The sequence below is a fragment of the Pezoporus occidentalis genome, unplaced genomic scaffold (genome assembly GCF_034315485.1).
Source record: "Pezoporus occidentalis ecotype Australia unplaced genomic scaffold, CSIRO_AGI_Poc_V1 ctg1, whole genome shotgun sequence".
In the NCBI taxonomy this organism is placed as follows: Eukaryota; Metazoa; Chordata; class Aves; order Psittaciformes; family Psittacidae; genus Pezoporus; species Pezoporus occidentalis.
In genome coordinates this window covers 2,385,372-2,400,596 of record NW_026912778.1, presented here as the reverse complement: position 1 = coordinate 2,400,596, position 15,225 = coordinate 2,385,372, and the positions used below count along the sequence as shown (strand labels likewise).

At 34.6% G+C, this 15,225-nt stretch overlaps 1 protein-coding gene across 4 annotated transcripts in view; it reads left to right on the top strand.

Annotated features, from left to right (window-relative positions):
• FSTL5 (follistatin like 5) overlaps positions 1-15,225 on the top strand; it is a 329,565-nt gene that overhangs the window by 261,290 nt on the left and 53,050 nt on the right. For 3 of the 4 annotated variants that reach the window (XM_062610785.1, XM_062610698.1, XM_062610616.1), the window contains exon 11: positions 11,802-11,828. The exons of the other annotated variant lie outside the window; for it this stretch is intronic. In XM_062610785.1, the coding sequence (XP_062466769.1) occupies positions 11,802-11,828 (27 nt within the window). The remainder of the gene's footprint in view (positions 1-11,801; positions 11,829-15,225) is intronic. 4 annotated transcript variants of the gene reach the window in all.

The window sequence follows — 15,225 nt, the reverse complement described above, 5'->3', positions numbered from 1 at the left end:
CCTTTTAGATTAAAGCATTCTGGTTTTGCTATCTGTCTCAAACAACAGCTTTTTTTGTTGCTTCTGATTTTTAATGTTTTCACTAATATACTATGGCTACTCCTCAAATAGGCATGAGGAAGAACACCGGATTTTACTCATGTTAAAAGTGTTAGAGACATTTAACAGATAGCTTTTTACACCAAAATCTGACTTGATATGGGTGGTTCATGCAGTGAGATTATCACCTGAATATACTGCAATAAAAGTAAAGATTTCTCTGGTGTTTGACACAGTAAAAATCTCCAAGTAATCAATGATTTATATAGTGGGTGGACTTTTTTGGGGAAGTTTGGTAGAGTTCTGAAGGTGCCATTCAAACCCACGCTTTAGAACTACTGGAAAAAAATAGATTCTCAATGTAACTGCTTTTTTGGTTTTTTTTGGGTTTGTTTTTTTTTTTGCTTTTGTGGATGTGAAAGTGAGGATAACTCACTTAATTCTTGTGCTCTTGGCTCCTTGAGTGATCCTCCAAGCAGCATCCAAACAAGTTAAGGAAGGAGGAATAAGAGTAAATTGAAGAACAGTAGGAGACCTGGGGAGAGGGACAGTGGAAGAGGCTGGTAATGTGGGGAAGAAAGGGAGGACACAGGCAGCAGCAGGTGTGAGAGGTTGGTGAAAACACATAAAAACTGAGGGAGAGAGTGTGACGAAAAAGGGATAGGCATACAGGGCCAAATGATCTCTTAAAAACTACCTAATAATCCTCTATAATATTTGGAGTTGCATCGATGAGTGTCTGGGCACTTTAATATCTTGTCATTAAATTTCTGTGATCACACAGTGGCAGTGTACACCTTACACTGCTGCTCCTTTTTAATACATGTGGAGAATAATGTTACTTCTAATACCAGTTTTAGAGATACCTCTCTAAAACAATAAGAGAGATATCTGAGAAGGCTGAAATTTTTTATTGTTCTAGTAAGTGGAACACTAACTTGCCTTCAGAGTAAGACAGCATATTACAGTTTAAATGTATATTAAAGGAAAATCTGTAAACATGAAACAAATTAGTCAAAAGAAGGCTTGTAGGTAGAAACAGTCTATACTGTGAGATAATTTTGATAGCATTTATTTATCTAGTTGTTTATATATTGTTTTTACTGTCTCTAGAAGAAAGCAGTTGGTTTCCCTAATCTCAGTGTCTAAATGCAGTTTTGCTAATTAAACTCCTAGTAATTCTTCTTCAGGCATTGATGTGTGCTGCTTCTATATCAGACCTGAAGTCAGCTTGTGTGTGTGAAAACCTGTCTGTTTTTTCCAAATATATCAATTGCTGCAGAGCCAATTGTGAATTGCCTGACTCTGTCTTGAGAACCTCTGTGTATGTGTTGGAAGATTGCTATTACGTGCTTCCAAAGCCTTCTCTTCTTCAGACTGACCAAGCACAGTTCTTCCATTAATTTCATAACGCTGTCTTTGTTCTCCCTTCTTGCCATCAGGGCCCTTGCCTAAGAATGTTTAGATTTTTGTAATCTCTGTTGAAAAACCTGTATTTTAATCTGAGAAAATTTGGCCTTAAGCTGAAAGTGTTTCATGAAAATGCTCTACTGTAACTGGAAACTACTTATGATCATTATGACATTTCTTACAAATGTAAAACATTTTTTTAAGCTTTTCCCACTCGATATTAATTTTTCTGTATTAATTAGCATCATTCATCAACAAAGCACAAATTCTATTTGTCTTTGTAATTATGTAAGGAGCCTTCTTTATTGGCTTCTTATATACCTTTTTAGAACACTTTATGGTGTCATGACTGGTAATCAACAGGATCATGCAGCGTACAGTGAATAGATCTGTACAGGCTACTCATACAACAGTAGCATCTAAACTATTTCTGAATGCAAGAACCGTGTTATTTTAATTCTCTAGAGATTGGAAATTCTTTTTGTGCTGTGAATTCAATTTTCCCTCTAGTTTGCAGTTAAAGCCATTGAGAATAAGATAGCTGTTCTGGGTGATAGCTGGATAACCCCTGTGGTGACTGGCAAAAACATTCTGGGGATTAACAACCTAGTCTAAATCTCATTGAAGACAGCAGTCTCTCCTACTGTCATGATCCTCTAATAATACCTGAGAGAACTCAGCTGTGTTAGAAGGAGTCTCTGGCGTAATCACATTTGTAATACAAATAGCAGTTTAAAATCTGGTTTTAGTTTCATTCCAATGTAGTTTTATTTTTCAGAACAGATATTTCATGGATTCATAGATTTAAGCATGATGGAACCATTTCATCCACCTCTAATCTGTCTCCTCCATTTCACAAGACATTAAATTGTGTCCTGTTCTGCCTGAATACAGATCTAATGTTTTGTTTGCCTGAAGTGTATAATCCAAGAAATGCATCTACCTGAGTTAGAGACACAAAGACTCAATCCCACCTTTCTCTTGGTATTTTGCTTTACTAATTAATCAGTTTCACTGCTGAATAGAAGGCAGTTTTTCCTTCAGTTTCCTCCTTTGATTCTAATTTTTCCCCCAATAAATTGCTGTCTTAAGAATTTTTGCCCTATGAATATATCACTGTTAAATATTGATTACTTTTTCTCATACAAACTAAATAGAAGTTTCTCACAATAAGACAGTTACCACTGGACTCAGATGGTCTTTTTGCTTTGAGGATTGTAATGGGTTTTGGTATGGTTTTCTTAAAAATGGGAAGTGCTCTTTGCAGAAGCAAGTGTATTATGTATTTCTTTAATGTTCTGGAGAGAGAAATACATGATTGATAACGTTCTGCTTCCGCATCCACTGATCCCTTGTCACTTTTTTCCACTAGTATCAGCAGTGGAATTTTATATTTATACATTTATCTACCACATGCCATGTATCCTATCAGGCCTCTCTTTCCAATCCTGCTCCTTCCAGCTGTCTCAGCACCCCAGTGTAGATAGTCTGCATTACATTTCCCTGGATGTCTAAATTTGCATATGGTTGTATCAGATGTAATTCATTTTAGAGATGTACTTGAAAAAGTAATTCAAAAAACTTTTTGAAACTCTGTTGTTTATCATAACAGGTAATTTTCAGACTCTTAGGAAATGATTTTATGTTTGTTTACAGATCAGTGATGAAAATAGATAACACAAGACTCACTACCTTTTGCTCTGGGCACATTCTAGTGCTGTCTTCTTCACCTTTTACTGATGATTTATCAATGAAAACTACTTTTTTAAGAATAATCAGTTTGGTGATTTTTAATTCAATTAACATGTACTTCACTACTGTTATGTTACTTTAACTAGAATGTTCTATGTTAACAGAAGTTTAGCAAAATTCTGGGTTACATCTATATGATTTTTACATTCCCAAACTTCTAATTACATCAAGGAATATAATCAGGTTTGTTGGAGAAAACCTGGTTTCAATTAGATCATATTACATTCTCATCCTTTGATTTCTTACTGAGTTAGTTCTGTGTGAGTGTTTTCTCTTCTTTTGTCTGAGATATATCCCAGTCTAACTAGTTGTTTGAGTTTCAGGAAGTGAGAGATACACTAGGGGCATATGTAGTGGTACACCTTGAATTTTGTGATATATTCTGAAATTTATTCAAAGATAATAGCACCAGACCAAACATCTGAAAAATCTATCACCAGATATTTTTAACACTCATTTGGACCTGGTTATTTTATTTTTTTGTCTTGACTACACATCATTTACATGCTTTTTTGTTCCTTTGTAAGGTAGAAAGTATTTAATCAGGCTCTGTTTTCCTGCTTCTGTGCAAATACAGGACAAAAATATTTATAGAGGAATATTGTCAAAATAACACTGAAAAAAGAGTCAGGTTCATATCAGTACAATTTAAACCTCGAATAGCTCTGGTATCACAATGTTTTCCTTCTACCTTTGGCAACCATCTGTGATGATTTCTGGGGCGTTTGCTTCTGCATTGATTGTAAAGGATTAGCAAGCTGCTGGAAGTTCTGTTAGCACAAAAATGGGATGTTAATTGTAACTAAGGCTACTTCTTTTCTTAAGGACTGTTATTTCTCTCTCTTTTTTTTGTAAAGGGGATCTTTATTCTAGCACTCCAACATCTCTGCAGTAACTGATAAAGGTGGCTTTTCATTTTCTACCTTGCAGCACATACAGATGCATTTTAAGAAACTCTCAAATCTTTTATTAAGTGATAGCTTTCCCCTCTATACTACTGGATTTAGCAGCATTTAAGTTATGAGCACACAAATTGATAGCTCCACTGCAGATTTATGTTGATGACTACTTTTGATAGCCACGAACACAGATATTCATCAACTGAGTTTCTAGCAGCCATAAGGCAAACCAAAATCATCAGCTTGCTCTAGTTGAAGCACTGTGTGAAAGCTGAAGAATTTAGATATAGAACAAAGATAATTTAACAGTGTATCTCGACAATATATTTATGGGAAAAATGGAGTGGGCAAGATGTTACTGCCTTTTTTGTTGATACAAAGTACAGTAATAATCATAAATAGAGGAGGAATAAATAGTAGCTTCCACTAGGGCATTTATTTATTTATTTAGGTTACATTCAGGACCAATGGAATTAGTCCAAATTTCAGTTTTTAGTTAAAGTAAGGTTAGCTGAATATGGAATATAATACATAGCTCAGGAGTATAAATAAACCCATTTGTGAGCTAAAAAAAAAAAAAGACAAGAAGGAAAAATTATACTAGCATTGGAATATTTAATTGAAATAATGTAATTGAGTATAATTACAGATCTAAAGAAGAAAGTCTGACAGTACAGAAAACAAGAAAATAACAAAAGTTTGATCATCAAAGACAAGGGAATAATTTTAAGGGGTGATTTTCAGATACTTAAAATTCTTATCTTCACAACTAGTGAAGTATTTTGAAGTAATTTTTTTTTTAAGCCATTTTTTCTTTCTCAGTGACTGACAGATACATTGGTTCTACTTTGGTTTCTTCTTAATTTCAATTTAGTATAATTCTATCAAGCTAGGGTCATAGATCATGGAAACTTGTGCTGTTCACTTTAAATCTAAACAGTTTTGTGGGTTTGTTGTTGTTTATTTTATTTGCTGTTTTTTTACAATGATTTCATTTCTTTTAATGTTTTCCAAAGCTGCATTTTTCATGCAGTTTACTTTGCCATCAATTAATATGACTTCTTAAGTATTTATCTAAATTTTCCTGAGACATACATGTGCACCTTGGGGAAACAACTCTCATGACAGAAAGTTATCAAGTAATGCCGTTAAGGAATTTTCAAGACCAATTTGACAGTACTTGATAATATTTTAAGGTTTAGTAGCTTTTAGTCATCAATCACAAACTGTTACTTAGTTCACCCAATCTGACATCAATATATATTGTGAAGCAATATGTATGGATTCCTTCACCTAGTCACAAAAAAGAGGATAAAAATTATCTGTCTCATGCACTGTGTCCCAGGGCTAAATTTAAAAAAAACAATATACCTGTTCCGTGCCATTAAGTTAATCTATTTCTAAGTATACCTTTTTTACAAAATGTCATAGTCCTATCACCTAACCAGAGATAATGTGATCTGAATGCTACTGACTTGACAGGTTTACGGCCATCATAAGCAACCAGGCATTTCTACTGCCTAGAACTTGGAATGAGACTAAAAGCCTTTTGACTGTGATTTATGGCCTAAATTCTCTCTGAAAGGCTTTATGAAACTTTAATAGAATCTTCCTGTCACATCTTATACTGAATGGTACCTATTTACCTAATTTCCTCAGAGATAATTTATGCTGGCATTTTATTTTATGGTCGAGCTAAACAATTTTATACTTGTTCACAGCATTGTAGGCAAAGACTTTATTTCAGACTTCCAAGTATAAGGTAGAAATTCAGCTCATGAACCATATTTTATTCCTATCCATTGTAGACTGGATTGAGTTAGGGACCTCAGCATAATTCATTATGAAGATTTATATAAAATTGAGTAAGCTAACATGGGCATATTTGACCAAATATAAAGCATCAGCAGTGCCTTTAACTGATAAATAATAGTTTAATATTCATAAAGCCAGCCATTGGGTTATTGTGTTAACCTAACCCAAAATGAAATTAAATTGCATGTCACACAAGAACAGAATGGAATTTTGACAGAATTTGTGTTGACATAATTACTTTTAAAATAGTTAAAAAAATCGATAACTTTGAAAAAACAAAAATTTGCTTCGCAAGTAAAAGTTTACATATATTTATATATTGACCCAACTAATCTGAATTTATTCTAAAATTAGAATAAAATTAAAGCCAAATATATGCATAAATGTATTCATTCTGCTTAGTAGTGGAAATTGACAAAAAGCAAATCACCTTAACCTCATCTTTACTTTTAGCACTATTCTTTTAAAAATAATCATAAAAAACTTGCATGGCTTAGCAACCAAATAGTAATAATGTTATAGATAAGGGCATGTGTTTATACATTAGAGATATGAGAAAAAAAAGATACATTCTCTTTATGATGTGTATATGATTAACCAGAACAGTTGACAGTGGTGGTGGCCATCAGTGAATTGCGCAGACATCATTCATTCAAACGTATTGAAATTACTATTTTGTGGAATTAAAAGTGCAGCAGGTTATGTTGGGACAATTCTGAAAGATAACGTTGAATTCCACACCTTTGCCATATGACCCTATTCCATCTTCCTCATTGCCCTATTTTCTATTAGATCTACCTCTTGCCATTATGGATTAAAGGCTTGGAAAGGGGCAGCAGTTTCCTGTCAGAGGGCGCAAAGTCTAGCACAATGAGCTGATATGAAACTGTTGGTTATCAGCTGCTATAGGCTGATAGAAATTCAGATAAAATATTTAAGAATTTTAAATGCAAAGCTTGTATTTCAATGAGACAAAACCTGGAATTAACAACAGTGGTTCTGTATTCCTGAAAAATCATTATTTGCATTCAGAAGGTATCAGTGGATTTTTCATCCCCTATTTATTGGAATAATATATAATGCAGAGAAGATTTCTTTCTGCTGTTTTTCCCTCTTCTTAAAGGCATTTTAAACGTCATTGTTCTCCTAGTGCAGCAAGCTAGGAAATTTTTTCATATGTTGAGGGTTTAATTGATACAACTTTGTTTCAGTACCACTGCAACAAAATAACATTCTATGAAAGCACCTTATTTAGTTTTCCTTTATAAAGGAAAAATTCAGGTTATTTAAGCACACATACATGAAATAGGTCCAAAAGAATGACAGTTTTCAATTTAAAAATAAAAATAAAAAAGTAGCTAACAGATCTTAAAAGCTCCTTCAGCATTTTCTTAGATAATAGCCAGTGAAGCATGTCATAGAAGAGGTAAAACTGTTCCTAGAAGAAAATGAAGTATTGTGCTTCAGGAACAAGTTTCTTTTTCTGAGTCTTGTTGCCCTGATCGTTTTTCTCTGTGTATATGGAGTATTGTGTGCTGATTACTGATAATGTGAACATCTAATTATATTACCAAAAGGAAGCAGAAGAGTACATTTAATTTCCAAACTCAGTGAGTGTCAAGCTCAGAAATATATTTATATATATATACACACACATTATTTCCAGCTGTTATGTTTGAAAACTTAAGTTTGGCAAACAGAAAAGTAGGGAAGAATATCACTGTAGCTGACATAGCTGAAAACTTTGACATTTGTTATTGAGACAGAAAAGTGAACTTGATGACATATATTACCAATGTGATAAGAGGAGTAGGATACAGACTCTATTTAGAAAATAACATTGTAGTACCCTTGAATTCATTTAGTAGCAGAAATACCATGGAGTTTTGCAGTTGTTGTTTCCATCCAAAGCGGACAATACTGCTTTTACAGTCTGCTGCAGAATTTCATGAGGTGCTAAGGACAGAGTTTACTGAAAAATGTACCACTGTTTAGCCAACATAGAAAATGAATAACAAAGGTGAAGAGTAGGCTTTCAGATGTGATGTTAACTATTGACAATCAAAGACTGGGTCTGAGCACAGAAACATAGAATAGAATAGCTATGTAAGTACCATGAAGACTGATTTTATGGAGCTGTAAGCATCCTTAAAACAAACAAAAAACAAACAAACAAACAAAAAAAAAAAAAGAAAGAAATCTTCTTTCAGGAAAATGTGGATTCTCCCCTCTTCTGTACTGGGTGGGTGGGGGGAAAGGCATGGCACAGGGTTCTTTTTAGATGTCAGTATAAAAGGACCAAGAATTAATGGTGTAATAAAACAGCTTTTAATAAGACAGAGTAAAAAGAGGAATATAGACAGCAAATAAATCTTATGTGCCTTCAGATGGTGGCCACCCCACATTCATGTGGCATATGTGAACTATGTTAACTTTAAAATTAATAACTGTGGGACTTTTAAAGCACTTTTTTTTATCACCCCCCCCTTTTTTTAGCATAACTCAGAGCCATACATATGATTTTTCATTAATGTGTTCTGTATTTAGCATCTTAAATCATCTAATTTGCTGTGTAGTTCCACACAGTTGAATAATTATAATTACTTATTTTCCTTCCTATGTCAACCCTAGAAAAAATCTGATCAGAAGTAGAACTTTATGGCTAAATTTACAGGACCTCAAGTGCCATATATTACATAGTCCTTTCCTCACAATGTGAAGAAAAAAATAATTTTATAGAAAATCTTCCAAGTTGCCCTGGGGAAATTAATTTGCTTTATTACAGAAAAAAGACTATACAAGGTGACACAGACAAACAGAACTGTCGTCTGCATATAGAGCCAGTGTCTTGGCACGCAGGGATAGTGTTAGAAGTTTCAGCTTCTGAATTTTGCTGCTGACTCTGGTGAAGGACATGAACAGCAAAAACCAGGCTTCCATAGAGACATCAGCAGCAAAAAAAGGCTAGGGAGAATATGGGGCCTGCTGCTGAGTGGGGCAGAGGAAGCAGAGCTGGAAGAAATCCGATGCTACTCTTCAAGAAGGGCATGGAGATTCCAAGATATAATAGGCCCATCAGCTTCACCTTGATTTCTGGGAAGGAGATGGAGCAAATAACCCTGGAAACCATTCCCCAAAACATGAAAGACAAGAAGATTTTCAGGAGCAGTCAGTGTAGATTAATGACAGGGAAATAATATCTGGTCATACTTCTGCAATCAGCTGACTGGCAAGGGAGGGTGAGATGAGGAGTGGATGTTGTTTATCTTGTCCTTAGAAATGCCTAAGATAATCTAGACAAAAGGATGAAGTACAGGGTAGATGCACAGACAGTGGGGTGAATTGAAAATAGGCTGAACTTCCAGGCCCAAAGGTTGTAATCGGTGCCACCAATTCCACCCAGAAGCCGGTCATCTGAGGCATACCCCAGGGTTATTTCTTTGTTCTATCTGTCAAAGTACAAATGACTGATTTAACACTTCAGCAAAGGGCAACAAACACTAGCACCTTAGCATTCCATCTTCAAAGTTGTCAGCTTTTATATAGAATGACTTGGTTGCATAGTGCTCACAAGGTAGGTGCTTTAATTGATGGGCAGTACTATATTATCACAATTTCTTCTCCTTTTGGTCATACTATCTCTATATGAGACTTCAGTTGTTTTCATCTTGCAGTGAAAATTTCTGTAGCTCTAAAGTCATAAGGATATAGTTGTCTCTTAGGCATTCTTTTTACACAAATCAACACCTTTTTCTTTTTGTCTTAAATAATTCAAGATCTCTGAAAACTTTCAGTCCATTCTTTCTGTAATTGCAATACTGGTGATCTACTGATTAGGTCTTTATTTAAAAAATAATAGCTGTCAATAAAACATCAAATTAATATTCTGTATCATGATTGCAACTTACAGTCAAAGGTCTAGTTCAGGAGAAAAATCAAATAGTTTAAAAATAAGCAGCCAAATGTTATTTAGAAGAGGTATGTTAAATACTCTGTTCATGTCTGCCACTGAAATATACAGTAAATCAAATCCATTTTGTGCTGTCAGCACTGGATGTAAATCTAAGAGTCATACTGGTGTTAGCAGTTTAGTCACCAAGAAGTTTCATTAAGAGCAGCCAGATGTCTGGAGAACACACTTACTCAGCCAAAGTAATGAAGACTTCCTTCAAAACTAGTCTCTTCTGAAAGCAATAACCTGAAATCAGAAAAGCAAGTGTAAAGGCTTGAGAAGTAAAATATGTTGGTACCATTTTGACCGGAGCAGTAGTTCAGCAGAAATTTGCCTTTCTGATGTAAGGGCTTACTACTCAGTCTGAGTAAGTGGCAAGATGGCTCATTCCATTTATCTTGGCATTTAGCAGTTTATTGGATCCTAATGGTTCAAATATTAAAGAAAAAGATAATATTTGAAAACAATGCACACATAATAGTGCAGAGAATTAAGCCATTTTAAGATAATAAAGCACAGACTGAGCATGTTTGAAAGCTGCGCTGATGTTATGTGTTGGAAAACGGGAATTTTTCTTCTGGCATTCACAGTCACTTCACTGCAACAGTATTACTTTTACGTACATGGTGATCTCTCATTTGTACACTTCAAAGCACTGAAGGTAAAAACTAAGCATCACCTTAATTTTAACTTGGCATAACCAAATGACACAGTTTAAATACTGTGTCTGAGGTCATATAATGAGGTAGCTCTATGGAGAAAATTTGTGGGGAAAAAAGATAATAAAATCACAGGACAAAAAGTAGTAGAGGAGAAGAGAAAAAAAAAACAAACCAAATGCCCAGTAGCTCTGTTACCCTGAGTTATCTGGATCATGAGCTTGTTGGAAGGTGGGTTGATGCTTTTTCCAAGGACCCTTCTACATATTTTGGGTTCTGTATATTCTTTCAGAACTCAAGAATGAGATAAATGCTGCACTACTTTAGGGAAAAAGCCCGTCTTGGTCATGTCGTCAGCAGTGTCTGGTAAAAGATGCTTGGGAAAAATCATTGTCCAGGATGTTCTGGAGTGATAGTTGTTCTTTTTTCTAATCTTGAGCAGTCAGCAGCTGAGGGACTTTTCTGTACCAACATAATTTTTAATAATGTGTCTTCCATTACTTTTTTCAAACTTTTTCTTAAAGCTTTTGCAACTTTTTTTTTTCCAATGAACATCACAATTCCATTATGTCTATATGTGAGACAGACATGTTCTCCTTTCCTTTAATTTTTTCTCTATTTCTTAAGATCATTACTTTACAAAGACTTTATTTTTCAGTGATGGTGTTTTAAAAAATTTATGCTGAGCTCTAAATATTTTAAATTTGCAAAATTATATTTGCTATTTTATTCTCTCCAGGCAGAAAGAATAAAATTAGAATAATTAGTTTTCATTGATCTCAAAGGTCCAATTGTAAACAAGATGGCCAAAATGCAACTTATTTTTTCATGGAAGTAACCAACTTAAACACTTAGTGGATACCATGCCATCTTATAGTTCCTATCCTGGTCTTCCAAAGATAATGTCAACCATTATACAGCATGACAACTTTGATAGCATGGCTGTGTTATCTTTGATAGATTTTAGTTTTGCATGCTTCTGTCATAACTATGTCCTGAAATAAATCTCTTCAAAGTCCAGTGCTTAAAGGATATTATGAAAATTACATCACTGTAATTAGTATGCATAATTAATGTGTATGCAAACACCATTTTTTAATGGATTATGAACACAGTATTGATAAATGCTAATGGAGTTAACTTGGGCAGGGGGGCTGTAGCAGGTGGTAGTGACGTTTATTCCAGTAATTATTTTAGAATTATTTTAGAATTGAGATATCATTCATGTTTTTTTTTCTTGTTCATTTGTGTTTTCTGTTCTCTTACATGCTGCAGTTGCAAACATATTGTGGCGAGAGCAAGGTACTAATACATATGGCTTTTTTGTAATTTCTGAATTATGATGAAATGCTCCTCTATTGTTCCTTTTCTGTGCTCTGTGTTGGAGGGTTTTTTTTGTTCATACTCTGCCATTACAGTAATTATGTTCCCCCTTGCAACATTCCAGGTATTTAGAAAGATTTAAAGAAAAAAAATGCAGTGGAAATTGATCCTTTAAATGCTCATGTCTTTGTGAACTTTTTTCCTTTTGGGGAGAGAAAAGGAAATGAGCTGTTAAAAAAAACAGACAAATACTCAAAGAAGTACCACAGATCACTACTGCTACCACCAATGATAATAATGATACAGGAAATAACAAGGGAAGAGAATACATCATCTCACCACCAGCCGACCGATAACTCGCCCCCCCAGCCCGACCAAGCTCTGACCGATACCTCCTCCAACCCTGCCGTCTCCCGGCCCTTCCGGCTCACTCCCAGTTATTTAAAATGTCGATCTTTAATTTTTCTTTCTTTTCTGACATGATAAAACTTCCAGCCGATCAGCCTGTATGCGGTTGGGATTTATCTTGTTTGAATCATTCTTATTTGACAAAATTATAACTTTAAACATCATAATTAAAATTGAGGCGCCTGTTGTTGCTTAATGAGAAAAGGTATTTTCTTCTTATACTCAGGATGGGTTTATATAAATGTTATATAAAAGGGTTTAAATAAGTGTTGGGAGGAGGAATGGAGGTTTGTGGTTTGTGACCAACTGAAAGATAAATATAAATAAAATCAGTATCAGGTGTTAAAATCATAGAAAACATGGAAAGTATATTTAACTGACAAACACAGGCATTACTTTCAAATATATGAGATAATTTCATAAAGCATATTGCAGAGAAATAATTGAAGTGTTGTCACAAGGTCTCATTTTGTTGCTCTCAGTAGCCTATTCTTAATTTCAAGTTGAAATTTACAAAATAATATAATGTATTTCAGGAATAGGAAGGTTTTTCTATTATTTCCATTGGAAGATTGATAATACTGTAAGTGAATCAGGCTTCACTATGAAATCATGCTGCAAGTGGTATTTCTGCATATTTCTTAAACGTATATTTTCAATTAAACATTCAGAAATTTCACTTGTCTAATTACATAGCAACCTTTGGCATTTTCTAGTGTGTTTACAAATATGAATTAGTTTTATTTTTCATATTCTTATTTTACTGGTTGCTCAGCTGGTATAAGCAATCAGTTTCTTGATTATGGTGGAGCTCACCTGTAATCCTCCTGCTCTATTGACCTTTCAGAGTAAAAATGGCATGTTCAGAGTTTCATACAATTCAACTGTTAACAATTAAACTGATGCACAAGAAGATTCTGACACTAAAGTTTCAAATATATGGTATTCTCACCGATTATTGGGAAGGTATCACTTGTGTTTTATCTTATGTTTTATCTTGGATAAAACTGAAAACAGGATTGTCACTACCTTGATTTTTCAGGGGATTGTCTTTTCAAGTCAGGTCCTGTGTTGCTTGAGTAGCTAGAAAGCACTTAAATTCTGATAACGACCAATTAAAGATAGTAGCTTACCAGAGTGCTTATGGTAAAGGCATTCAAATTTCTCTGTGACTATTGTGAAACTTAACAGAAAGCAATTTATAATAGAGATTGTGAATGTGAAGTATCATCTTCTAGAGCAGATTTTCTTGATCTCTCTTGCATTTCTCATCACAACATAAGGCCATTCCTTGTGTTTCCAACAAGTACCGTTACTGGTTGCAGTGTTGAAATCCATTTGCAAGCGAGCAATGCCCTGAAGATGCCAGTAAGCATCACCAGTCACTTCTCTGGATCATGCATGCTCTGTCATCTTCTGTTGTCTTAGTATTAACAGATAGGAAGGGAGGGATGGGTGATTAGTAGGACAGTTCAGCTTGTGAAATCCTAGACTGACTTTAGATCCTGGAGTGCGTATTTCTGTATGAGATACACAAAAGACTACTTGCTTGTGTAAGTGTAAAAAGAGTAAATGTCAGAAAATCTGGAAGGATTTTGAAGGTATGTTAATTTTTTATTACAATAAGAATACAATACACACACATAAATATATCCATATATTAATCTATATTCAAAAGAAAGCCAAAACCACCACCTTTTGTTTTTTTTTTTTTCAAATCAGCCATTTTTAAATATAGATTCAGTGTAAATAAGGCTAATATATCTGTGTTTATTTTTGTTGCTTCTGGCATTGTATCATAAATGAGCTGTGTTGGTTTTGGTTTCATGCGAAGAAGGCTGCAAAATTAGGTCAAAAGTCTTTGTAGGAGTAGCTCCTGTAGTTGTGAAGAAATGTCTTGCCTAGGTGATCAGATATTTGTATAGATTAGATATTTGTAGAGATATTTGTAGATATATGCTCAAAGGAAGAGTTTTGAGGTAAAAAGAACTTGGAAGGGGGGATTATTTCATTGGATCTGCAGGTAAAGGTTCCTTATATTAACTGATTTCTTTAACTAGTATTGAAATGGAAGGACATTTCTTACTGTGCCTGCCTCACTGATTTTGAAGAACGATTTGTTGGACATTGTTATACAGACATTGGAAATAAAACCTTAAAAGTTTAGGCTGGGTTACTACATAGGAATACCTGTGCATGGGAAAGCCTGCCTTGGATTATTGATAACTGAGGAGAAAGTTCTAGGAGTCTGTTTATCAAATATCTTTATCACCTGGGGCCATCAGCTAATTTACTTCCTCATGTTCTGGTAATGCACTTTAGCCAATGAGACCAGAGAGAAGGGAAAGCCTTGTTTTTCCCCAGCCAGGTCCACACATTTGTTTGTCACCAAGATACAAGAAGTCACTTGCTCAGCTATAGATCTCTACAACCCAATGCATATTACTACGTTTTAAAGCTCTGTATTACCTCTGTGATTCCTACTGGGGACTGGGAACTTTTATGTATGTGCGTACATATACACCTATATATAAACACACACTTCCTCCTCCCCCACTTAATATTCTCATTATTTTATTGGATATTATGAATTGTTCTCTATTAATGTAGAAAGCTTTCCTTCAGAATTTAGGATAAGTACAATTTCAGACTCAAATTTATTTTTCCTGGGTTTTATTCCCTTGTCCCTATGCCAAATGCTTTTAATGTCAAGAGACACTTTGGACCTGTATCCACAGTATGTGTTTGTTTTTATCATTGTAGCCAACAATTTAGTGGTCAGAGTTTGTTATAGTGGTAATTTTATGAGTATTATGATTTTCTTCATAGAATTTTACAAATATGAACCGATCATCATAGCATCTACATAGCAAACCAGCAACTGAGGCCTATAAGGATGCTGCGGAGGGACTCTTCATTAGGGACTGTAGTGGTAGGACATGGGGTAAGGGGTTTGAACTTAAACAGG